Source organism: Panthera leo, chromosome B3, assembly GCF_018350215.1.
Source record: "Panthera leo isolate Ple1 chromosome B3, P.leo_Ple1_pat1.1, whole genome shotgun sequence".
Lineage (NCBI taxonomy): Eukaryota > Metazoa > Chordata > Mammalia > Carnivora > Felidae > Panthera > Panthera leo.
This window is the reverse complement of record NC_056684.1, coordinates 58,928,909-58,955,323: the sequence shown is the minus strand read 5'-3', so window position 1 is coordinate 58,955,323 and position 26,415 is coordinate 58,928,909. Positions and strand designations below refer to the sequence as shown.

At 37.4% G+C, this 26,415-nt stretch overlaps 2 protein-coding genes across 5 annotated transcripts in view; both read left to right on the top strand.

Moving 5' to 3' along the window:
• The window catches only part of GOLM2 (golgi membrane protein 2), a 104,495-nt gene that overhangs the window by 6,376 nt on the left and 71,704 nt on the right, over positions 1–26,415 (top strand). The gene's annotated exons all lie outside the window — the stretch shown is intronic.
• On the top strand, positions 4,758–5,362 carry LOC122222102 (60S ribosomal protein L23a-like). The gene has a single exon (XM_042942173.1). It carries the CDS (start codon positions 5,020–5,022, stop codon positions 5,251–5,253), a length of 234 nt encoding a protein of 77 aa, XP_042798107.1. The 5' UTR covers positions 4,758–5,019; the 3' UTR covers positions 5,254–5,362.

Genomic DNA, 26,415 nt, shown 5'->3' with positions numbered 1-26,415 from the left:
CTTTAAGTTATAATCCAATGCCATTGTATTTATTCTTTTGCTCAAATTGTTATAATTTTTACCACTGGGAGTTCTTTGAGTTGCCTTCTGTATCCCTTTTGACATAATACCCATCACTGTGACATGCTCCCTACTTGCTTTCTGGCACTACAAGATGCTTCCAGGCCATCTTATATATTTCCTGCCCCAGTCCTAGAATCAGCAATTTCTCCAAGGAATCTTTGTTCCTTTTATTGGAAAATAGTATTAGAGACTAAGATCTAGGTGCTAGGTGTGCTCACTGCTACTGTCAGGCTAGCTTTGCAAATCTAGGAATCCCTGCTCCAAAGGAATTAGAAAGGTGATGTTGGACTTCTTCCAATTTATTATACTATCCTGCCATTTTCAACCTGTTAGAATACAGAAATAACTTAAGGGAGCTTAAGTTGTCCAGTGAAGTAAGAAGCAAGCCCTACTTCTCTGGGATTCCCCCATATTTTATCTTATTTTTTGCCTTCTCCTAAAGGAGTCTCCCCTAGAGGGTTGTATTAGTTTGCTAGGACTCCCATATACAATGGTACAGACTGGATTGGTAAAAACAACAGAAATTTATGTTCTCACAGTTCTGGAGTCGGAAAGTCCAAGGCTGAAGTACAACAGATTGGTTTCGTCTAGGCCCTCTCTCCTTGGCTTACAGATGGCTGCCTCTTGCTGTTTTGTTATTACATGTTTGTTCCCCTTTGCACACGAATCCCTGGCATCTCTTCCTTCCAGTCACAGTGGGTTTAGGGCCCCACCCTAATGACCTCATGTTAACTTAATCACCTCTTTAAAGACCTTATTTCCAAATAGGTTACATTCTGAGGTTCTGGGATTTGAGGCTTCAATATATGGATTTGGGGGGAATCTGTGACACGCACAATGCCTTTTTTTCCTCTTTGTGTCAGAAAGGGCCTTCCTTCTCCTTCCTGTGTGTAAGAGCATTTTTCTGATCTGAACTTGAATTCTTCCAATGTATAATTTACATTAAAGCTGTATGGTCCACATGAGCCAAGTCAAGTTCTTGATAATTAAAAGGAGTCATTATAATGTAGAAACAGACCTTCCCCAAATTGTTGCATTATTACAAATGCAAAATAAAAAGTCAGTTTTGAGGTTTGAAGCGGAATAATAAATAGTCTCTTTTCCCTTTAACAACCACAATCTTCCCTGAGTCAGTATATACCTTTGTTTAAATAGGGAAAAGGTAATGTGCCAGAAAGGAGGATGAGAAACATATTACTTTTTTTTCCTCCAAAAAATATCCTTAGCATGTGTGTGTGTGTGTGTGTGTGTGTGTATACAACGCTCAGACACATACGAAATGTGTATATGTAAAACCTTGGCACAGTGGATGTCTATTGCTGTGGACTCAACTCTTGGCACTGCCATTTAGTATGTGTATAACCTTGGGCAAATGACTTAATTTCTCTGTGTCTCACTTTGCTCATCTGTAAAATGAGGACAATAATAGTTACCTCTCATTCTTAAAAGTTTAAATGAATAAATCATTAACATGCTCAGAATAATGCCTACTATATAGTAGAAAGAAAGAGAGATAGAAAGAAAAAGAAAGAAATGTTTTAGTAAGTGTTGTATTAGCCACTATTATTCCATATCTACTTCCTTATTCCACAGCTACATCCTGCCTTCTCTCCAGGATGAAGAGAGTTCCTGCCCAACATCCTGTCCCACCTCCAGCCTACCTGCCTCACCCTTTGGTCCTGGTTGTTTGACTTTTTCTCCTACCCCATTTCCTGGTCCATTTTTAGTTAGGCTTAGTTCACTCCTCCCATATTTTCCTTAACAGGCTCCCTGGAGGTCTGCCTGTTCCTCTGTGATTTAAGGATCAGCCTTCTACAGTTCTTCTAACATGCTGCACCTGGTAATTCCTGCCTTTGCCTCTGTTTCACCAGTCATAATCTGCCAAATTCTAGCTGTAATTTAATTGCTACTTCAAATTATTCATAAACCATACAAATTCATACTTCCTCTCCAAACTATATCCCTTTTATACTTTCTTGATCATGCAACCATTATTTAGAATGAAGTTAGGAAAAAAAAAAAAAAAAGACGGAGGTTAGAAATTTTGGTGTCGTCTTTGATTCCTAGCATCTCATATTCAGTGATTCAACATACAGAGGAGTTCCTTGATCAAATTGAGCTAAAAAACATCACTCTGGTAGCAGAATAGAGAATTGATTGACAAGGAAGCAGCAGTAGCTTCCTAACTAGTCTCCTTGCCTAGGTCTCTATTTCTTTCATTCAGTTCTCTCCCTTAAGCAAATCTGATCTTCCTCAAATCTTACTTTCAGAGGGCTTATATCATTGAATTAATTATGATGTCTAACCTTTAATGTCTTCCATGAAGTGGCTTTAACTACCTTGTCTCCCACTATCTCCTGACTCAAAATGTGATACAGACATGTTGTTTTGCTTACTTTTGTCTTCCCACCTGCCTTTCTGTGTCATGTTAATTCCTGTTTTTTGTACTTTTGTTCCTTTTCTTAGTCTCTTACCTCTTTTCTGTGTATGTATTCTATCATCTTTTGCCCAGCTTTTGATCTATGTCCGAGACTTCTGACCCAGGATATGCTTTTCCTTCCTTATACACTCTTTACGCTTACTGACTGAGCCACACTATTTATTTTGTTTTTCATTTTCACTAGTAGTTTCTTGTATGTTAATGTTGTCTTCTCAACAAAATTTTAAGTTCCTTGAGGAAGGAGCAGATTAAAATTTTTTTCCTGTGGGCTCTTTATTTTTTTCAATGCTTATTTATTTTTGAGAGAGACAGAGTGCAAGTGGGGGAGGGGCAGATAGAGAGGGAGACACAGAATCCAAAGCAGGCTCCAGGCTGCAAGCTGTCAGCAAGAGCCTGGGTGCGGGGCTCGAACCCATGAACTATGAGATCATGACCTGAGTTGAAGTTAGACGCTTAACCGACTGAGCCACCCAGGTGCCCCTCCTGTGGGTTCTTAATAGTCCATAGTGCTGATACATAGTGTTATGGGTTACTGGATTAGTGTGGACCCTAATCCAATGTCTTGTATCCTTATAAGAGGGCATTTGGACATGGTTACACAAAGACATACAGGAAAGAAGGCCATGAATTGATGGAGGCCTTGACTGGAGTGATAAATCTATAATCCTTGAATGACAAGGATTGCTAGCAATCACTAGAAGCTAAGAAAAAGGAAAGAAAGGATCTTTCCCTAGAATCTTCAAAGAGAAAGTGTGGCCCTCTTAATTTTAGACTTCTAGCCTCCAGAATTATGAGGAAATAAATTTCATTTGTTTTAAGTTTTAAGTGCCACTGAGTTTGTGGTGCTTTGTTATGACAGCGCTAGGAAAAAACTAATATAAGCGTTAATAAAAACTCCAGCAGACTTTTTGTTATTGAAACTGACAAGCTGATTCTAAAATGTATCTGAAGGGGCGCCTGGCTGGCTCAGTCGGTTGGGCATCCGACTTCGGCTCAGGTCATGATCTCGTGGTCTGTGGGTTCGAGCCCCGTGTCAGGCTCTGTGCTGACAGCTCAGAGCCTGGAGCCTGTTTCAGATTCTGTGTCTCCTTCTTTCTCTGACCCTCCCCTGTTCATGCTCTCTCTCTGTCTCAAAAATAAATAAATGTTAAAAAAGATTTTTTTTAAATAAAATGTATCTGAAAATGCAAACAACATAGAATAGCCAAAGCAGTTTACAAAAAAAAAAAAAAAGAACAAAGTTGGAATGGGGAAACAAAAGAACAATAACTGCCACCTTACAACATATACAAAATTAACTTGAATCACAGACCTAAATGTAAAAGGTGAAACTATGAATCTTTTAGAAGTTAACACAAGAGAAAATATTTGTGACTTAGGATAGGAATGGATTTTTGAGGGCACAAAAAGCATGAATGTAAGGAAAAATATTGGTAAATCAGACCATCAAAATTAAAAACTCAAAAAGCACTATTTTTTAAAAGAAAAAAAGCAAGACACAGATTGGAAGACATATTCACAGTATATTTAACAGACAGAAAAATTATTTAAGAATGTATAAAAACTTCCTAAATCTCCATAAAAAGAAGATAACCCATGGGGAAAATGGGTGAAGAAGAGTGGGAGGTACACTTCTGGTTATGGAATGAATAAGTCAAAGGGATTAAAAAGTACAGTGTAGGGAATATAGTCAATGGTAGTGTTATATAGCATTGTTTGGTGACAGATGGTAGCTATACCTGTCATGAACACAGCATAATTGTCCTGATGGTTTTGTTATATACTCGAAACTAATGTAACATTATGTGTCAATTACACTTCAATAATAAATTAATAAATAAATAAGACAACCCAATTTTTAAAAATGAGCAAATGATTTGAATGGATTTTTCATCAAAGAAGACTGGTGATGGCAAATAAGCATATGAAAAGGTGCTCAATGTCATTAGTCACCAAGAAAATTCAAATTAAAGCCACAGTGGGGCACTACTCTATACCCATTAAAATGGCCTACACTTTTTTAAAAGTTTATTTATTTATTTTGTGAGAGAGAGTGCGCATGTGAGGGGCATAGAGAGAGGGAGAGAGAGAATCCCAAACAAGCTCCTCACTATCAGTGCAGAGCCTGATGTGGGGCTCAAACTCATGAACTGTGAGATCATGACCTTAGCCGAAATCAAGAATCAGATGCTTAACCGACTAAGCCACCCAGGCACCCCTAAAATGACCTACATTAAAAAGACTTACAGTCTTTTCTCAAGGATGGTGCCAAAGGTGATGAAGGAAGCCCTGCCTCTTCCAAAGCTGAACCCAAAGCAAAGGCTTTGAAGGCCAAGATAGCAGTGCTGAAAGGCGTCCATAGTCACACGCAAAAAAGATCTGCACATCATCTACATTCAGTGGCCCAAGACCTTGCATCTCCAAAGACAGCTGAAATATCCTTGAAAGAGAGCCCCCAGGAGAAACAAGCTGACCACTATGCCATCATCAAGTTCCCCCTGACTACCAAGTCAGCCATGAAGAAAATAGAAAGCAACAACATACTTGTGTTCATTGTGGATGTCAAGGCCAACAAGCACCAGATCAGACAGGCTGTGGAGAAGCTCTGTGACATTGATGTGGCCAAGGTCAACACTCTGATAATCAGGCCCGATGGAGAAAAGAAGGCATATGTTCAACTGGCTCCTGACTATAACGGTTTGGATGTTGCAACAAAATTGGGATCATCTAAATTGAGTCCAGCTGGCTAAATCTAAATATAACCTTTTTCACCATAAAAAAAAAAAAAGTAAAAAAGACTTACAGTACTAAGTATTAGTGTGGATGTAGAACAACTACAATTCTCATCTGCTGGTGGGAGTATAAAAGTGTACAACCACTTTGGAAAACTGCTTAGCAGTTTCTTATAAAGTTAATTATATACTTACCATATGACCTAGCCCATTCCACTCCTAGGTATTTACCCAAGAGAAATAAAAACATATGACCACACAACAAAAAAATTATACACAAACATCCACAATAGCTATATTAACAAAAACCTTAAACTAGAAAAACCCAAATGTCAATCAGCAGGTGAATGGATGAACAAAATGTGATAAATCTGGAGAGTAAAATATTACTCAGCAATAAAAAGGAATGAATTACTGATACACTCAACAATATAGATGAATCCCCAAACCATTATGCTGAAAGAAGCCCAACATAGAACAGTACATACTTATGATTCCATTTATATAAGTATTGTAGAAAAAGGAAACTAATCTATGGTGATAGAAAACAGAACAGTTGTCACCTGAGGTCAGAGGTGGAGGAATGGATGACAAAGGAATGAAAGGAAACTTTGAGGGGGTGGTAAAAATGTTTTCTATCTTGATTGTAGTAGTGGTTACACAGTTGTATAAAGCTGTCAACTGTCATCAAATTATATGCTTTATATAGATGCAATCTGTGGTATGTAAATTATAGGGCAGTGAATTTGTTTAAAGATAATTAAAACATGTCGTGGAGATGACTGAGTGGCTCAGTTGTGAGCATCCAATTCTTCATTTCTGCTCAGGCTGTGATCCCAGGATCATGGGATTGAGTCTCACGTTGGGCTCTTTGCTGAGCTTGGAGCCTGCTTAAGATTCTCTCTTTTTCCCTCTGCTCCTCTCTGCTACCTGCATGCATTCTCTCTCTCTCTCTCTCTCTCTCTCTCTCTCTCTCTCTCTCTCTCCCCCTCTCCCTCTCTCCCTCTCTCCCTCTCTCCCTCTCTCTCCCTCTCTCTCAAAAAAAAAAATAATAAATAAATACATACATACATAAATATGTAAATGAATGAATGAATAAGACATGTCATAAAAGGAGGGCAAGAAGCCAGTCAATGCCTTCCTATTGCTCTTAACATAGCTTACAAATCTTTTTACAGTCTGACTCTAGCCTTACACTCCAGCATTCAAATATTATTAATTCTCCCTTTAGTTCCCTCCAGTGCACATACTGAACTTTTACATCCTGAAACCTCCAGGGCTTTTCCTATTCTGCTTTGAAACATTCAGTGTCCTCTGTTCAAAACTGTCTTCTCATCTTTTCTAAGCTTCTTATTCCTCCAAACCTCTGTCTCTTTCTTTACCTCATTTCAGCCTCATCTTTTTTTAGGACTCAGCTAAAACTGTCTTTCTCAAGAATGTCTTCCCCCAAACCCTTAGTTTGGGTTAGGTCTTCCCCTCATAGTCCCTGCTCAACTGTAAGCTCTCTAATCATGTATACTATGTCTGTCTCTCATTCACTGCTGTATCCACAGTACGTAGCATAGGTACTGCCCCCCAAAAGAAACTCAAACATTTGATGAATAAATGAAATTAGGGTTAAAGATGGAAGTACAGGGTATATAAACATTGAATAGGAGAGGGTTAGGATGAGAGAAAATGGGTGTTATTGAAGCTAAGGAATAAAAGTTTCAAGAAGGAAGGACAGATCAGTACAAAATTGCTAAAGAGAGTCTAGTTTAAAAGTGAAAAATGTTAGTTGATGAGGCTTTAGTTAATCATCAAATGGGAAAAAATTTTGCCTCAAGGTGAATTTAAATTAGATATATAGGATTGAAATTATAAGGTACAAGTATATCATTTTATATTAAATACAAAAATGCTTCCTATAGATAAGTTTTGAAGTCATCCTTGGGGGGAAGCACCTAGTTTGCCAGAGAGAAAGAATCAGGCATGGAAGGCAACTGAGGCAACATTGTTCAAAGGAGGAGCTACCTGACCAGGAAAAAAATAGGGCAAGAAAGTTAGATAAAGTTAGTTAGGAGTCAGAAAGAGAACCTTGAAGCACTGTGGGAAACTGAAATATACTGCATAACTAGACTGTGCCGAGAGGGAATGCTGGATTTTCAGTCAAAGGAAATGTTAATTTTCTTCCAAGGAATAGGCTAAAATGGGGAAACCTTAGGTCTTCAGCCACAAAAAATAGTTCTTGCTTAATGAAGTCACAGTTCACAAAGTTCTTATCACTCAGAGGACAGATACTACATGCTACACTATAAGAATTGTTTCTTTTCCTCTATGAATTGGGTAGAAGTAAGCTCTTGAATGTCCTTTTACCTTTTCTCTGCATAACTAAATCCTAGCCATCAATTTTCAAGAATCAATATAATTAACATGGGAGCAAATTGAAAGGAGAAATATGAAAATAAGAAAGGGAGACAAAAAAGAAAAGTAGGGACAGTTTTCTAAGATCTTAGTATATAGTAAGTGCTCAATACATTTTTGTCAATTTAATTAATATATTTGGGTTTTTGAAGAAAGCAATACAAGACCAAATTTCTTCAAGACTAACTGTACCATTGTACCCAGAAAAGAAAGGAACTAACATTATAAAATGGCAAACTCTGTACTGGTGGACAGACTTTTACATATTTTATTTCATTGATCCTCCTCATTTGATGAATGAAGAAACAGGCTTAAGAGAGATAAAAGAAGGGCAGAATTCTAAATTCAGGTCTGTTTGATTCTAACAACCCTTGTTCTTTCCAGTGAACTATATTGCCACACAGTATTTTATACATGTGTTTAAAAATATATAAAATTACATATATAAAATAAAATTATATAATATTATATAAGAGAAGTTATCTCTCCAACAAATTAAAGAAATTTTGAGTATTTACTATGTGTATTAGTTGCCCAGAGCTGCTGTAACAAAGTAGCACAAACTGGATGGCTTAAACCAACAGAGACTTGTTATCTTATGGTTTTGGAGAATGGAATTCCAAAATTAAGGTGTTGGCAGGGTTGTGCTCCCCCTGAAGCCTCTAGGGGTAAGATTCTTCTAGCTTCTGATAACATCAAGGGTTCCTTGGGTTGTGGCAGCGTAACTCTGGTCTGTCTCCATCTTCTATGGCTGTCTTTCCAATATGTCTGTGTGTCTTTGTTGTTTTATATGGTGTTTTCTTCCCTAATCTGTTTTCTCTTCTCATAAAGATACTGGTCATAATGGATTAAAGCCTATCCTAATCCAGTATAACTTCATTTTAACTTGATTACATCTGCAATGACTGTTTCTAAGTAAGGGTCATTCAAAGGTACTGGAGGGTTAGGACTTCAACCCTTTTGGGGACAGAGTTCAACCCACGGTAAATCTATAAATCAATTTGGAGTGAATTGAATCTTAATTCAATATTGAATATTTCAATCCATGTATATGGTGTTTCTCTATTTTTTAGCCTTCTTTAAATTCTTGCAACATTTTATATAAAATTCCCAGTATTTAGGACTCCTACATATTTTACTATACTTATTTCTAAGTATTTCATGTACTTGATGCTATCAAAAATGGAATTATATCTTTTATTCAGTTTTCTACTTGTTCTTTGCAAGTGTATAGAAATGCTCTTAATTTTTGTATATTGATCATTTTGCTGCACTAGAACTCATTAATTGTAGTATTAGTGGAATCTAAGGAATTCTAAGGAATCTACCAAAAAAAAAAAAAGCTGCAATACTCATTAGTAGTAGCTTTTTTTGTAGATTCTGTAGAATTCTCTATATGCATGATCATGTCATCTACAAATAAAGACAGTTTCCCCCCCTTGCCAATTGGATGGTTTTTATTTTATTTTTCCTTGTCTTACTGCACCAACTAGGACCTCTAGTACATTAAATAAAATTGGTGAGACTGGATAATCTTGGAGAAAATGCATTTGACAAAGTTTAATACCCATTTGTTGTAAAAACTCTAAGCAAAATTGGAATAGAAGGAAACTTCCTCAAATTCATAAGGGGTATCTATCAAAGCCCCACAGCTAACATATACTTAATGGCAAAAGACTAAATGCTTTCTCCTAAGACCAGAAGCATCAAGAGTTTTGAGTACTTGATCAGATTGAGCTTAAAAGATTACTCTGGCTACAGAATAGAGAATTTATTGGAGGGAAGATAATTATGTAATGGAAATAATTATAAGGTTTTTATTTAAAATTTTGTTTAGGGGCACCTGGGTGGCTCAGTTGGTGAAGCATCTGACTCTTGATCTCAGCTCAGGTCATGAACTCACGGTTGGGATTCTATCTCTCCTTCTTTCTGCCCCTCACCTGCATATGTGCTCTCTCTCTCAAAATAAATAAACTTAAAAATAATTTTTTTTTAAGTACTGCAGGTAAGACATAATGGAGTCTTTAACTAAACAAAGTGCAATTCTTAACCTGGTCAATACAAGCCTCAGGGAGCATTTTTGTTAGTGCTAATGATGGGGGAGCATTAATGGCATTTAGACATGGAGCTAGGAATGGTAGATGTTCTGTAATGGGAGGGAGAGTCCCAACAATGAGGAACTGTCCTGCTTCAAATGTCAGTAGCACCTTGATGGAGAAACACTGGGTTATTAAAGCATAGAAATAGAGTTAAGATTTTGTCATATATTTGATGTGCGATGGGCATTCAAAGATGGATCCCTTGATAATTGGTTTGTGCAACCCACCAGATGGTGGTGCTATGACTTGAGGTAGGAACCTTAGATTAGAAGTTAGTTTGAGGGGTGCCTGGGTGGCTCAGTCAGTTAAACGTCTGGCTCTTGGTTTTTGCTCAGGTCATGGTCTCACAGTTCATGGGTTTGAGCCCTGTGTCAGGCTCTGCACTGGCAGTGTGGAGCCTACTTGGGATTCTCTCTCTCTCTACCTCTCTTTCTGCCCCTTCCCAAATTGCACTGTCTCTGTCTCTCAAAAAAAATAAACTTAAAAAAAAAAAAAAGAAGTTAGTTTGAGAGGGACGCCTGGGTGGCTCAGTCAGTTAAATGTCCAACTTTTGTTTTCGGCTCAGGTCATGATCTCACGGTTCCTGGGATTGACCCCTGTGTTGGACTCTGCCCTGACAGCTTGGAGCCTACTGGAGATTTTCTCTCCCTCTCTCTCTCCCCCCCTCTCTCTCTAAAAATAAATAAAACATTAAAAAAAAAAAGCTAGTTCCAGAAAAGTACAAAGTTTGGTAAGTTGAGTTTGAGGAATCTGTGAAATATCAAGTAAGTAATTGGAAATATATTTCTGGGTCTCAATAGAAAGGATAGGCTAGGGACAGATTTAAATCTGTTATGGTTGTTGATGTCATAGGAATGGTAGGTTGTAGAATAAAACGGTGCATATGTAAGACAGAGCTTTGCGTCAGATAAGGGAATAGTAGAGGAGGAGCAGGTTTGAATGATTGAGAAAGAGTAGCCAGACAGAAAGGAAGAAAAAGCCCCAGATACTGTGGTGTCATATGTAGGCCAAGGGAAAGAGTTTTGAGAGAAAGTTGTCAGTATTAATTGCCATAATTATTTATTTATAATTGTCTCTCCATATCTAGATTGTGAGCCAGGCATGGCTATATGTTTTATTCATCTTTGTATTCACACGGTTCTTGGCATAACATTACTTAATAAATGTTCAAGATTCTTTTTTTTTTTTTTTAGAAAAGAGAGACAGAGTGTGAGCAGGGGAGGGGTAGAGAGACAGGGAGCTGAACTGTCAGCACAGAGCCTGGTGCGGGGCTTGAAACCACCAATGGTGAGATCATGACCTGAGCTGAAGTCAGACACTTAACCAACTGAGCCACCTGGGTACCCCTATACATGTTTAAGATTCTTGAGGGCAGGGTCCATCTCTCTTTATCTGCTATGTTTAGAGTACCTGGTTTACACCCAGTTAATAAATAATTACTGAATGGATGACCATATCTGCACATTTATACTGCATCTTTTATTTTGCACCTCTTTTTTTGTGTGTGTGTTTTCCAACTTTATATTGTGAATTTCTTCACTATAAAAATCTGTAAAGCATGTAAACATGTATATATTTGGTACTTGCCCTATGTGTGCAATATTTAAATAAGTAAATATTTGATGATTGATTCAGCAGTTTGTACTGCCTCTTAGCTAAAGTGTGCATAAATATGTGCTGGGGCTACCATAGATGTTATCCACATATCTGATTACACTACTTTCTGGAAGGCGTGATCAAAATATTCTGATGTAAAACTACTCATTATGAACCCTATCTTTCTAACATCCATGGAATGTATCTTTGTAATGTATGCTAGTACTTTAGATTAATATTTTGTTCATGTAGAAACCCAAAAATATTTTTCTGGTTCAATTTAATATTCAAACGAATAGAAGAAAACCTTGGGATTAATTTAGTGGGAGTATAGTGAAAAAAATTATTATATATTGCATATCTTCAGGGACTTGTTTCATAAACTGGAAGCTAACTTGAAATAAATTCACACAGGGTAAAATGAAATAAGTCATTTTACTGACATAGTGCTTTCTGATTTTTCAAAATTATGTTACATGCAGAAGTCATTTATTTGGGAAAGTATCTTCTATGTGCTAGGTTCTAGGCATAGAAAGATGATAAAATTCAATACTTGTCCTTAAGGAACTCAATCTAATGGGGGAGATGCACAGAGAGAAATAATCCATAATGCATGATTAATGCTATGATCGAACTATTTACAAAGGGGTTTGAAAGTACAAAAGAATAATTGATTAACTGCTCAGGAAGTGAAGAAAGAAAGGATTCACTGAAGATAAATCCTAATGGATGAAGAGTAGTTCACTAAACTTAGAAAGGGGGAAAGACAAAAGGAACATAAATGAAGGCAGGAAAGATTGAAAGTCTATTGTACCTTCACAGGTCAGGCAGTTCAATAGGAGAATGGCATGTGAGGTACATGGTGGTGAGAAGGAAGGAAATTTGTGGCTGGAGATGAAGGTGTTTAGGGCCAGACCCTTTATTAACATTTTTTTTTATTGTGGTAAAATATATATAACAAAATTTACTATTTTAACCATTTTTAAGTTTACAATTTAATGGCATTAAGTACTTTCACAATGATGTGTAACCATTACCACTATTTATTTCTAGAACTTTTATTTTAATGTTTTATTTGAAAGAGAGAGAGACAATCCGAAGCAGGCTCTGTAGTGACAGCAGAGAGCCTGATGCAGGGCTCAAACCCACAAACTGAGAGCGTGATCATGACCTGAGCCAAAGTCCGACACTTAACCAACTGAGCCACTCATGCGCCCCTATTTCTAGATCTTTTAAACCATCCCAAACCAAAACTCTGCACCCATCAGAGCAATAACTTTTCCCATATACCAGCCACTGGTAATCTCTATTCTACTTTTTGTCTCTCTAAATTTGTGTATTCCAGATACTTCATGTAACTGGAATTATACCGTATTTGTCCTTTTCTGTCTGGTTTATTTCACTTAGCATAATGTTTTCAAGGTTTATCCATGTTGTAGCATGTATCAGAACTTCATTCCTCTTTATGACGGAGTAATGTTACCATATATAATTCTGTTTATACATTATCTGTTGATGGACACTTAAGTTGTTTCTACCTTTTGGCTGTTGTGAATAATAATACTACTTTGAACATTGGTATAGAAGTATCTGTTTGAACCTCTGTTTTCAGTTCTTCTGGGTATTTACCTAGGAGTGGAATTGGTGGGTCATATGGTAATTCTATGTTTAACTTTTTGAGAAACCACCAAACTGTTTTTCCCAGTAGCTGCAACCAGTGTACATGGTCACTAGCAATGCACAAAGGTTCCAGTTTATTTATCCTCATTGACACATGTTTTGTTTGTTTGTTTGTTTGTTTTGTTTTTGATAATAGCCATCGTACTGGATATGAAGTGGTACCCATTGTGCTTTTGATTTGCATTTCTCTAATGTCTAACAATGTTGAATATTTTTTCATGTGCTTCTTGGCCATTTTTATCTTTGGAGAAGGATTTGTTCAAGTCCTTTGCCCATTTTTAATTAGATTATTTGTTTTTGCTGAGTTGTAGGAGTTCTTTATATGTTCTAGATATTAAACCCTTATCAGATATATATTTGCAGATATTTTCTCCCTTCTGTGCATTATCTTTTCATTCTGTTGATACCATCCTTTGATGCACAACAGTTTTAAAATTTATTTTAAGTTTATTTATTTTGAGAGAGAGAAAAAAAAAAAGCATGAGTGGGGGAGGGGCAGAGAGAGAGGAAGAGAGAATCCCAAGCATGCCCTGTGCTGTCAGCACAGAGCCTGATGTGGAGCTTGATCTCATTAACTGTGAGATCATGACCTGAGCCGAAGTCAAGAGTTGGATGCTCAACTGACTGATCCACCCAGGTACCCCAGTTTAAATTTTTTTTAAGTTCACTTATTTATTTTAAGAGAGAAAGAAAGTACAAGTGCATGTGCACCCTTGTGTGCACCTGAGCGGAGGAGGGGCAGAGAGAGAGAGGGAGAGAGAGGATCCCATGCAGGCTCCTCATTGTCCACATAGAACCTGACACAGGGCTTGAACTCACAAACCATGAGATCATGACCTGAGCTGAAATCAAGAGTCTGACACTGAACCAACTGAGACACCCAGGCACCCCACCAAAGTTTTTAATTTTGATGCAATTCAATTGTATCTATTTTTTCTTTTGTTGCCTATGCTTTTGTTGTCATATTTAAGAAACCACTCCCAGGGGTACCTGGGTGGCTCAGTTGTTTGAGTGTCTGACTTCAGCTCCAATCACGATATCACGGTTTGTGAGTTTGAGTGCCACATCGGGCTTGCTGCTGTCAGCATGGAACCCGCTTTGGATCTTATGTCCCCCTCTCTGTCTTCGCATTCCCATTGAGTTCTCTCTCTCTCTCTCTCTCTCTCTCTCTCTCTCTCTCTCTCAAAAATAAATGAAAAACACTTTAAAAAAAAAAAACCACTCCCAAATCAGAAATCATGAAGATCTATCCCTATGTTTTTGTCTTAAGAATTTTATAGTTTTAGCTCTTAAATTTAGGTTTTTGATCCATTTTAGTTAATTTTCTTTTGTGGTTAATTTTCTTCTTACCTTAGAAGGTAAGCATCTAACTTCATTCTTTTTATTTATTTTTTTAACTTCATTCTTTTGCATGTGGTTATATAGTTGTCCTGACACCATTTGTTGAAGAAATTATTATTCTCCCCATTGAATGGTCTTAGCATTCTTATTGAAAAGCCTGTTGAACATATATGGGGGGTTATTTCTGGGCTCTCTAGGGCCAGACTCTTAAGTCTAAAATGCCATACTAAGGAGTTTTGATTTCACCTTGCAGGTCATAGGGAACAATATAATTCAATTTGTTTTTTGAAAAGATAGTCATGAGTGTAGTAAAGGATGATTGTAGAAAAAAGAAAATGAAACCAAGATCAGTTAGGAAATACATCACACAGACATTTAGGCAAGAACTGTGGGTCTGTATTTACAATGGCAGCAAGAATAGAGAATAATAGAGTCGAAAGACTGGTAAGTTTGATATTTATAGCTAAACTCCAAGGTAGATAGGACTTGCAATTCCATTTTATAGATGAGAAAATTAAAATTTTTAAAAGTTATTTACCTCTGGTCTCTAGTACCTGAAGTTGGAACTAAAACCTGGTTTTATAATTCTGGTTCATAATTCTGGTTTTATAATTCAGTGGTTCATAGTTCAGTGGTTTTCTTACCATACCATTGTTACTTTCTCAGATGGAGAATTATAATAAATGGTGGGGAACAAGAAGTTAGTTTTGGGACTGGTCATATTTAACATCTTTAATGAATGACTTAGAAAAAGTTCACAGTGTACAGATGGCATTCTTAAAGGGGAAGGGTCATGAACAGAAAAATCATCAACTGTGCATTGGGAAAAACGTTGAAGCTTTAGTGGAGGCATTTAGGAGAAAATAATCCAAAATGTACTTACTTATAGGATAAGTAGCTCTGAGCTATCAAAAAAAGAAATTGGCAGGACACCTCCGTGGCTCAGTCGGTAAGTGTCTTGACTCTTGATTTTAGCTCAGGTCATGATTTCACTCACAGTTCCTGGGATCGAGCCCTTCATCAGGCTTTGTGCTGACAGCACAGAGCCTGCTTGGGATTCTCTCTCTCTCCCTCTCTTTTCCCTTCCCTCTCTCTGTCTCTCTCTTGTTCTCAAAATAAATAAATAAACTTAAAAAAAAAAAAAAAAAGGAATCAGGAATAAAATAATATGCTAGGAAATTCTGTGAAATTCCCAGTGTATTATTTTAGCCAAAAAGGCTAAATTTGAGGTACCACCATGCTAGGTACTGGGAACAGTAAAGATCTTCTACCAGCTAACATTTGTTAAGCACTTACTATGTGCCAGGCACTGTTGCAATCACTTTATCTCAGGCCTGTGAAGCAGATAATATTCTCATTTTACAGATGAGGAAACCAAAGCACAGAGAAGTTTAATAAGCAGTATGTCCAAGATAATAATAAGTTATGGATTCAGAATTCAGACCCAGGCAGTTTAACCTTAGAGCCTGTTCTTTCAAGCACTACATTACTGGGTTCTGCATAATCACAGTCTTTCCTTATGTGCAACCCTTTGTTCAGTATTAATTACATGATAGAGGCTTAATAAAGATACAAAGAACAACTGACATCAAGGAACGAAAGGGCGGTTACTAGAGATCCATCTAAAAAGACGTGAAAAAGCATATAACTAAAAATATGGATGTATACTTTCCATACCAAATTCAGCAAGGTGGTTTTATGTTTATACACATCCTACTTATTAAGACCCATTCTGAGAGCTTATGCTGGTGTCTTAATGCCATATGATATCTTTTACCTTAACTAAAAGAAAGGAAGAAACTGTTTTACAGGTTAGTGGGGAAAATTTCTTAACAAGTTTTACTTCTTTAAATGGTGCTTCCCCCCAAAACAAAAGACATTTACTCCTCAAATATTGTTATGGTGCCTGGAATGCCTTCAATTGGAGATTTGTTTGAGTTAACAGCATAGTGTCCATATTTCCCAAATTCAGGACACTATGTCTGAAAAAGAAATAAAAAAAAAAAAACTGTGGTGAAAAACCATGTAACAGAAAATTGACTATCTTAATCATTTTTAAGTGTGCTGTAATGTTAGCTATGTTGTGCATAATGTTGTGCAACAGATCTCTAGAACCTTTTCATCTTGCAAAACGGAAGCTCTATACCTATTGAACAAAGCTCTCCTTTTCCCTTCTCCTTAGCCCCTGGCTGAAAAAGAATTTTCTTGATTTGAGAAAAAATTTTAATATAAAAACTATTACAGTGGCATAAAATTAAATGTTTAATTGCACAGATAAGGAATCCCCTTCATTAACAGAAGAAAATTATATTAAATTGGAACCTTTAGAAAATCTAGGACACATACTCACTCAAGGCCCTGAGAACTAAAGTGAGCTTTCTAGTACAATTACTTCTGGGGAACTAGCATCAGAGAACTAAGGGCTGACTCTGCCATCACTTTTTTATTTGAAAGTAATGAGTGTGATCAGCCGAGGTAACTTTCACAGAACTTGTGCTGAAACCCAGTTTTGGCCTCCTGCTAGGTAGAAAGATTATTGTTGGAAGTCTAAGTCTTGTAGCTTATTCTGGACAGCTTAAACACATTCCCTTAAATCCACTCTAATCAGGCTTTTGCCCTCACCAGACCAAGTGTGGTTCAGTATTTGAGACTTGGCTAAAATCCAGTAGTCAATTCTTAGTTATCATTTTGCTTCACCTATGAGCAACATTTGATACAGTTGATTACTACGTCCTCTTCCTTGAAACATGTTCTTCATTTTGGCTTTCAGGGAATATTGCTTTCTTTCCACCTCACTAGCCATTCCTTCTCATTCTCTTTTCTGGTTCCTCCTCAGATAGAATGCTCCAAGGCTTAGTCCTTGAACCTTTTCTTTATCAAACTCAGTTCCATAGAGAGCTCATCCTGCCACTTCTTTAAAAATCATCTATACACTGATGATTTCCAAATTTATATCTTTTACCAAGACTGTTCTCTTAAATTCCAGTCTTGATAGACAACTCTCTACTCATCATCTCCTCATGGATGGCAAATATGGTTTTGGACTTAACCAGTCCAGAGCCAACTCCCTGATCTTTCTGCTACCCCAAAACTTCTATTCACAGTCTTTCTCAGCCCAGTGAATGGCAACTCCTTCCTGTCAGCTTCTCAAGCCAGAAACTTTGGAGTCATTCTTGACTTTTTCTCACCCCCGTGTCCAATTTACCAGCAATTCTTGTTGGCGTAGCTTCAAAATATATCCAGAATCCAGACACTTGTCTCTCTACCACCTTTACCGTTCTGGTCTAAATTATCATCATTTCTTGCCTAAATTATTGGTTATAGTTTAACTAGCCTCCTTTCTTCTGTCCTTGCTCCTACTTCAATCTGTTTTCAACACAGCATTATATTAAAATGTCAATTAGGTTATGTTCTTTGTTTGCCCAAAATGCCCTGCTGGCTTCCATCTCAATTGCAGAAAAAGTCCCAAGTCTTTCCAGTGGTCCATGGGCTCTAGACCATCTGCTTCCCTCACAGTTCTCTGTCATCTCCTACTACCCTTCTTGTTGCTCACTTCATTCACACCAAACTAGCCATTTTGATCAGTTCTTGAAGTATCAGTCATTCTCCTGCAATAGGGCTTTTACACTGGCTGTACCCTCTGCCTAGGACATTCTTTTCCCAGATAGCTGCATGGTAATTCTCACTCTTGAAAGTCTTCGTTCAAATTTACGCCTTTTTGTTAAAGCCTTCCCCTCTTCTCCATCTCTAATGTATTTTTTCCACAGCACTTAGCACTTCCTATTCTATTGTATGACTTCTTTTATCATAATAAGTAAATATTGTATATTAAGTATTGTAATCCCCCAACAACAGAAGGGATTTTTGTTTATTTTTGTGATTTGCTGTCTCCCCAATGCTTAGATCAATGATATGCATGAAATAGGTACTCAATAAATATATGTTGAATAAATTAATATAGGAAGGAATTAAATGCATACTCAAGACCTAAAATGGGATTTGGCAGCAGTGGTGGGTTGTCTTGGCAGGAGGTGGCTGGGACATGCTAAATTAGAGGGGACCTGGCAGTGGAAGATGTGATGAGGACCTAATAGCATAAAAAATTGGGAAAATTTGGAGGGATGAGAGATAGTGAATATAATGAAATTTTTATCTGTAGAAATTAACATCATGCTCTCGTAGAGTCAATTTAAGTTTTGGTTTTTATTTTAAAGGAGGGAATGAAATTTGTTGTAGTAAAAAGGAAAGGAAAGGACATTCTGTTTGCTGATGATGCTTGGATATAGGGAGGAGTAGTTTAAATTATATATGGTTAAAACTAGCTTCACTCTGTCCAGGAGACCATTTCTGGTAATTGGTTAAAATGGCACCCACCTTCTGAAAGACATTAAATGCTTGGTAGAAGAGTTTTGGATTCCACACTATGGGTAATAGTATTCTATTAGTGGATTTTGACTAAAAGAAAGATTTGATAGAAAACAAGTTTTTGCAAAGCTGTTTCTCACTACCATTTGGAAATTGATAAAAGTGGGAAAAGACTAATGGTAAATTAAATTTCTTCATTTATTTGTTCAGTAATGTTGAGTGCCTAAAGTGTGCCAGGAAATAAAGGGGTGACCAAACAAGTAAGATCTCTGCTCTTATTTGTAGATCAAGGCAGTTGCCATGAACATAGAGAAAGAGTTAAGGGTCAGATATGAAAGAAGTTGCAAAAAAAGAATTGGCTGGACTTGGTGATAGTTTGTGTGGAGTGTGAATGCATGCAGTTCTAGGCACTAGTGGGATAGTTAATAAGATGAGGAGAAAGAAGAGGCAGGAGAACCAGAAGGATGATGATGTCACTGAAGGTAGTGGAAGCTGAGAAGGGCTTCTAATTTGTGGAGAAACTATTTTGATTTTTTACACTTCAAGTTTTAAGGATTAGTGAGATGTATAAGTGGAAATGCTTTATGAACTGGGTATGGCAGATGGGGGGAGACTCTTGCTATCATACTTTTTTTTTTTAAGTAGACTTCACACCTGTGCACAGCCCAACACAGGTCTTGAGCGTACGACCATGAGATCAAACCCCAGCTGAGATCGAGTGTGATGCTTAACCAACTGAGCCACCCAGACTCTCATACTTTCTAAGTCTGCCTTGCTTTCCCTACTCACCTCTCATTCTCTCCTTCCCTTTCATAGTCCTCCACCTGCACCCTCTTCTGTGGCTTAAAATTTATCACTCAACTTGTCCTTTGTGGGTTGACTGAAGGCACTGCTCTGTATCTTCCTCATTCTAGGGTCTAGGCAGACTAAGCAGCCCCCATCCAAAACATTGGTTGCTATGGTAGAATGACAGAGCGGCAAATTGTGCTCCTTATCATTACTTATGTCTGGAAGTGATTCGTGTCATTTTGCTCATATTCATTGCCTTTCCCTCATCCCAACTTCAAAGAAATCAGGAGGGACAGTCCTACAGAGTGCCTAGGATGAGAATTAGAAATATTTGCCAACACTAATGATAATTAAAGACCTTGATTTTTAATTCATTCTGACATAAATTTGACATAGGATTCATATCCTTGAGATTCAAAGTTTGTGAACTACAGGGGCACCTGGCTGGCTCAGTTGATAGAGCTTGTGACTCTTGATCTCGGGGTTGTGAGTTCAAGCTCCACATTGTGTGTATAGGTTGCATAATAAAAAACATTTTTTTTAAAGTTTGTGAACTTCAAACTTGCATATTCTTAGGAGAATGTATCAAAAAAGAGATTAGAACTGCTGAATGAACTGTACTTGTTTTTCACAAGTACACCTGGACCACTTATCCTTTCCTTCTTCCATTCCAGAAGCCTTGTTCACTCTTTACTTTCCTCCCTATCCAGCTGAGATTTGATGGTCTGTTGTTTCAGCTTAGTTTCTTGCTATTATTCTCTCTTTTACGTATCTATTTTAAACCTAGCTGGAGAAAATCATATAGCCAGACTGGTATTTGTAGAAATTTATGATCAGCTGCCCCAACTGGGCTTTCAATAGCACCTTACAAATTACAGTAGTCTAGACACCTATCGATTCCAGCATCTTTCAAACTTCTCCTCTCCTCAAGCCTCCCCCACTTCCTATCCCCCATTTAAATTCCTCTTCCCCTAACTCCAGCCCAACATGTGATCTTGTATCCTTTTTGACAAAATTGGACAGGAACTGATAAAACTTTTATTACCAAATCTGCAGGCATACCTACGTTTCTACCAATATGTCTTCCTTCCTTGTTGGATTAAAAAAAGTTTCCTGGGGCGCCTGGGTGGCTCAGTCGGTTAAGCGTCCGACTTCAGCTCAGGTCACGATCTCACAGTCCGTGAGTTTGAGCCCCGCGTCGGGCTCTGGGCTGATGGCTCAGAGCCTGGAGCCTGCTTCTGATTCTGTGTCTCCCTCTCTCTCTGCCCCTCCCCCGTTCATGCTCTGTCTCTCTCTGTCTCAAAAATAAATAAACGTTAAAAAAAAAATTAAAAAAAAAATAATAAAAAATAAAAAAAGGTTCCTACTTTCTCCAGGACCAGCCTCGGTACCTGTTTTCTGAATCTAATTTCCTCCATCTTTTCAAAGATCTTGTACTATTATTAATCCAGTCTCCTTATATTCAATCTCTGTCTCTATTTACTCTTCAGCACTTAGTGTTCACGTGTAAGAGAGTATATATGAGCAGGGGAGGGGCAGAGAGAGAAGAAGAGAGAGAATCTCAAGCAGGCTCCGCACTCAGTGCAGAACCTGACACACGGCTCGATCCCACGACCCTGGGATCATGACTAAGCCAAAATTAAGAGTCAGATGCTCAACCAACTGAGCCACTTAAGTGCCACTCCCAGTCAGATTTCTTGAAAACAGAATTGTCTTTGCTCATATCTGGATTTTATCTTCCTGTTACTAATATTTCAACATCTTTTACCCAGTGCACTGTGCTCTTGGCTTCCATGATGCCAGACTCTCCTGTTTTCCTTTTCTCAGTTCTTCTTAGTCTTCTTTGCTTAGTCTTAGTCTTCTTTGCTTCTTCTTTGATGCACCTCTATTTATCATTAAGTATTATAGTTCATAGTTTTCTTTTTTGTCTTCAGATTTTATTTTTTTAAGTAATCTCTGTACCCAACATGGGGCTCAAACTCACAACCCCAAGATCAAGACTCCACCGACTGAGCCAGTCAGGCACCACTAGTTCATAGTTTCCTGTCTAAGATCCTCTTCTCTACTTATTCTGCTCTCTTCGTAAGTGCTCATACTCATTCAGAAAACTTCAATTATGCTGATGACTCCAAATGTGTATTCTTTACCCAGATCTCTCTCTTGTTTCTTGTGTATTGCTATATTTCTAGGCCTTCAACAGTATCTTCCACTTACTAGGTGTTTCATAAATGTTTCTCTTGTGACTGGCTGACAAATGAATGAATAAACAAACATAGTTTGTTTCATGGTGGTGATTCTTTGTAATTCTTCTTAATAGACCAGGACCAAATACTTTATATCCCTAGGCCTAGCACATAGTGGATACTTAGTAAATGCTTTATAAATGACTGAATAAAAATGAATGGGTGAATAAAAGAACTTTGTGATGATTCATTATAGCCAACCAACACCAAACACCTTGATTATTCTTTTTAAAAATGTAACTGGGTATAGCTTAAACTAATACTTGCTTCAAGAGAGACTAATTCTTTAACAGATCAAGTAAAAGTTGCAAGTGTGTTTGAAATGTTGACTGAATAACATGTGTGTAATATAATATTAGTAAGAAAAGAAGTTTAATCACTTAGCTGATCTAGTATATGCACAATGGTCATGAACACAGACTCTTATGTGGGACTGCTTGGGAGAATATCTGGTATCTACTGTAGGCATATGAAATAGAGTACAGTTTCCTTGTCTGTAGAATGTAAAGCCCACCTCATAGGATGGTTATGAGGATTTAATGCAGTGATACTTATAAAACACTTAGCAGAGATCTGGCACAAAATAAAAATTAAAAAATTTAAACATTTAATACCCATCAGTTATTATTAATATATCATTTTGATCCAGCTGCTATAGGTCCCAGCCAAAGACATAGTATAGATGAGTAACTGCTAAACCTGGCTGCTTATCAGAATCACTTGAGCTTTAAAAAAAAAAAAAAAAAAAGATTTCACGGGATGCCAGAGTGGCTTAATCGGTTAAGTGTCTGACTTCAGCTCAGGTCATGCTCTCACGGTTCGTGAGTTCGAGCCCCACATCAAGTTCTGTGCTGACATCTCAGAGCCTGGAGCCTGTTTCAGATTCTGTGTCTCCCTCTCTCTCTCTGCCTCTCCCCTGCTTACACTCTGTCCCTCTTTCTCTCAAAAATAAATAAAGTTAAAAAAAATAAACATTTAAAAAAAGATTTAAATGGGGACGGGGGACGTGGTGCCTGGCTGGCTCAGTTGGAGGTACATGTATCTCTTGATCTCCAGGTTGTGAGTTCGAGCCCCATGTTGGGTGTAGAGATTACTTACATAAATAAATATTAAAAAAAGAAAAAAAGATTTCTGGGCTGATCCCCAGACTATTATAAATCACACTGGAGTGGGGTGGAGGAGGTAAGAATATGTATTTCTTACAGCTCCCTAGGTGATTCTGAGGATCATCCAGGTTTGGTAGTTATGTTACAGAAGATAGAATTGTCTCTAGAAATCATGTGAGTATGAGATATAAATGGGAAAAATGTTTCTGGTATGGAGAAAAAAGGAGCCAGAAATCTGTAAAAAGCTAATTATATATAACCTTTGGGATCAATGGTCAAAGTTGTGCTGATTGTCCAAGAACAGGTCATAATGAAAGTGAAGCATACACAGCTGAGCCATTTTCAAGGTCCCAGAATGAAAAGAAAAGCAGAGCCACTGAGCTGGTAACAGCTGCCAAAATTAATTCAGAGTAGCCATGTGGGATGGGAAAGCACTAAATGAACTTCAGAAAGAGGTGGTAAAAATATAAAGATTATGTTTTAGGTATTGGAGGAAGAAAGATTAGAGGAAAATAGATGAAATAGCTGAGGACGAGTGAGAAGTGCTGTAGGAAAATATCAAGAGAAGATGATTCTTACTAAAAAAAAGAGGTAAAGAACATATGTCTTGGAAGAGAGAAAAAGAAAGGTCTCAGGAATGACATTAAAAACATTTTAAGAGATTAACATGGAAAAGGCCAAAGACAGCATACATAATCAGCCAATTATAGATGGACTGCAAACCCTAGAGAGACCAGTATTACAGAAGGGGAAAGGTGAAGTAAAGCTAAGGCAATGAAGTTGATAACAAAGGGAAATAAATGAGGGAGTTTAGAAGAAGTCTTGAAGGATAATTAGAATTATACAAATATGAGGGGCACCTGGGTGGCTCAGTTAGTTGGGCATCCGGCTCTCTATTTCAGCTCAGGTCATGATCCCAGGGTTGTGGGATTGAGCCCTGTGTTGGGCTCCATGCTGAGTGTCGAGCCTGCTTGAGATTCTCCCTCTGCCCCTCTTTCCTGCTCGCACACTCTCTCTCTTAAAAAAAAGAAAAAGAATTACATAAATGTGAATAAAGTACCATTTAAGGTAGAAGAATATGTAGTACACAGTATAAAACTTGAAAATCTAAGGAATGATTCAGCAAACATTTATTGAGATGGACACACAGGGATGAATGAGAAATGCAGTCAGTGCCTGTTGTCATGGAATTCTCATTTTTTTAATGTTTACTTATTTATTTTGAGAGAGAGAGAGCATGCACACACAAGTGGGGGAGGGACAGAGAGAGAGAGAGAGAGAGAGAGAGAACCCCAAGCAGGCTCCATGAGCTCCATGAGATCATAACCTGAGCCAAAATCAAGAGTTGGACACTTAATTGACTGAGCCGCTCAGGCACCCTGGAATTCCCATTTCTGATAAACCTTGGGGGTAGAAGAGAAACAGGGTGACATTCTTACTAGAAATAGAACTGCATGTGATAAAAGAATGTTTTGTTTTTGACCAGACTGAATATGAGGCTCTTCCCAGTAGAGTTGAGTCGGGCAAGGCATTTTGAGCATTTTGGGTTTTTGAAGGATACATTGGAATCTGGATTGGAATCTGTCTGACCATAGATGTAAATTAGGCAAGGGAATGTGTGTCTGTCTCTCTGTCTATCTACACACACTGATCTCTCATCCCCAAAGAAATTTGAAAGAGAAATCATTTCATATGTTATAATATATTATAAATAAGGATATTTTGGCAAAAGTCTGAAAGTGATCAAAAGGGACCTGTGAAGCCGGACGAGAATCATTTCATAAAATAAGGATTAAATAATACTTCTTAGAGTTTATGTACTGTTAGCTGTCTGGAATATACAAAAAAAAAAAAAAAGAAAGTATTCCCTATTACATTGCCAGTTCAACCGAGTTTTTGTGGCAGAGTGAAATATTTTTTTTCCAATCATGCAATAGTGAGAATCAAATTAGTTTCTCAACAACTGGGAAGTTTTGGCAGAGTCATTTAGAAAATAAGCAAATTCATGTTAGAGCACAAGGAAATTAAAACTATGAGGAAGAATGATCAAAAGGGAAGCCAAGCTTCCTTTTGAAGGTGTTGAGATGCTGGAAGTATTAAAACAAGTGAAGGCTCTCAGAGGAAGGGTTAAAACCAAAGGAGTTAAAGAACTAAAGAGACCTGTCTGTATGAAGAAAGGATTAATGAAAAGCATGAAAGGAAAGGAAAACAAAGTTGAAGAAATTAGAGCAAATAAAAAAAATCAGAAACAAAATGAAAAAGTCTTCATAAACAGACTCAAGATGGTAGAAAACATAAGATTAAAGCCAAAATTAAGTCATTGCTTTATATTCTTACATTTTGCAACAGTACAAAGGAGTGTCACAGTAGCTAAAAACACATTCAGATTTCCTTAAAAGGATAACATTGAATGTAAGAAGAATTCCTTATGAAACTGTTTCAGGAGGTAGATGAGAATTTGGGGGATGAGGTATACATATGGGGAGAAGAGGGGTCAGATGCCTATAATATTGCACTGTGAAAAAGATAAACAGTTTAGTAGCAGACATCTAGATTCTAAAAGTGAGGAGCATAGTAAAATTGCTGTAGAGGAAAGAGAACTTCTAGGTTTAATGATCTCCCACCTGGGCTCTGTGAGGTCTTTGAGCAAATCCTTGGCACTTCTGTTCAAAGGCATATGGAAGGTGAGATAACTTGCACAATGTTAATAGGTACAAGTAATAATAATAACTTGCACTAGTGTTAATAGGACGTGAGAGAAATTGGGAACTGGTACTTGCTGGTAATACTAAACACTAAATATAAGATTATTGTGAGAATTGTGCTGGAAAGATTGACAGGAATAATAGAGAACATGAGATGCCAAGGGAACAATATGCCATGAGGGGGGTCCGAAAAGCTAACTGAAAAATCCTTACATGGCAAAGGAATGGGGTGGAAAATAAATTCATTATGCTTGGCTTAAGAAAGGGCTTTTATTTAGACAAGCTATGATTTTCTCTTGAGTGCCACGTAAAATATATTGTTCCAGAGCAGCTTTTGAAATGTGAGGGCTTTACATATGAGCCATTGGGATCAGTGTCTCCATTCTCAGTAAGGAAGATTGAAGAGAAAATTAAAATGATAAAAATAAAGCAGTACTGCCCATATAATTCTATACTATTTTTGTGGTCTGTGGATTGAATTTCCCTTCCTTCATTAAAAAATTTTAAAAGTATATAAGGATACAAAGGAGACAGTGCAGGGAAGCTGAGGCCACTCATAGCCTAGCATTTAAGAATAGCATATCTGTAGCAATTTCAAAAGGAAGTTTAAAATAAAGAGTGCAGAGACGTTGGGATAGCCTAGCATTTAAGAATAGCATATCTGTAGCAATTTCAAAAGCAAGTTTAAAATAAAGAATGCAGAGACGTTGGGATAACATCATAAAAATGGATTAAAAACAGAGTAATACAAACTTATTGAAAGCAAGAATAAAAGATGGTTATGTTCTTTGGAGGGGCAAAAAAAAATTAGATCATGAAAATAAAGGAAGTGGGAAAAAAAAGTAAACATAGG

What these genes read in the sequence shown, in the direction of transcription:
- LOC122222102 (XM_042942173.1), top strand. Translation starts at nt 5,020, where the DNA reads ATGAAGAAAATAGAAAGCAACAACATACTTGTGTTCATTGTGGATGTC.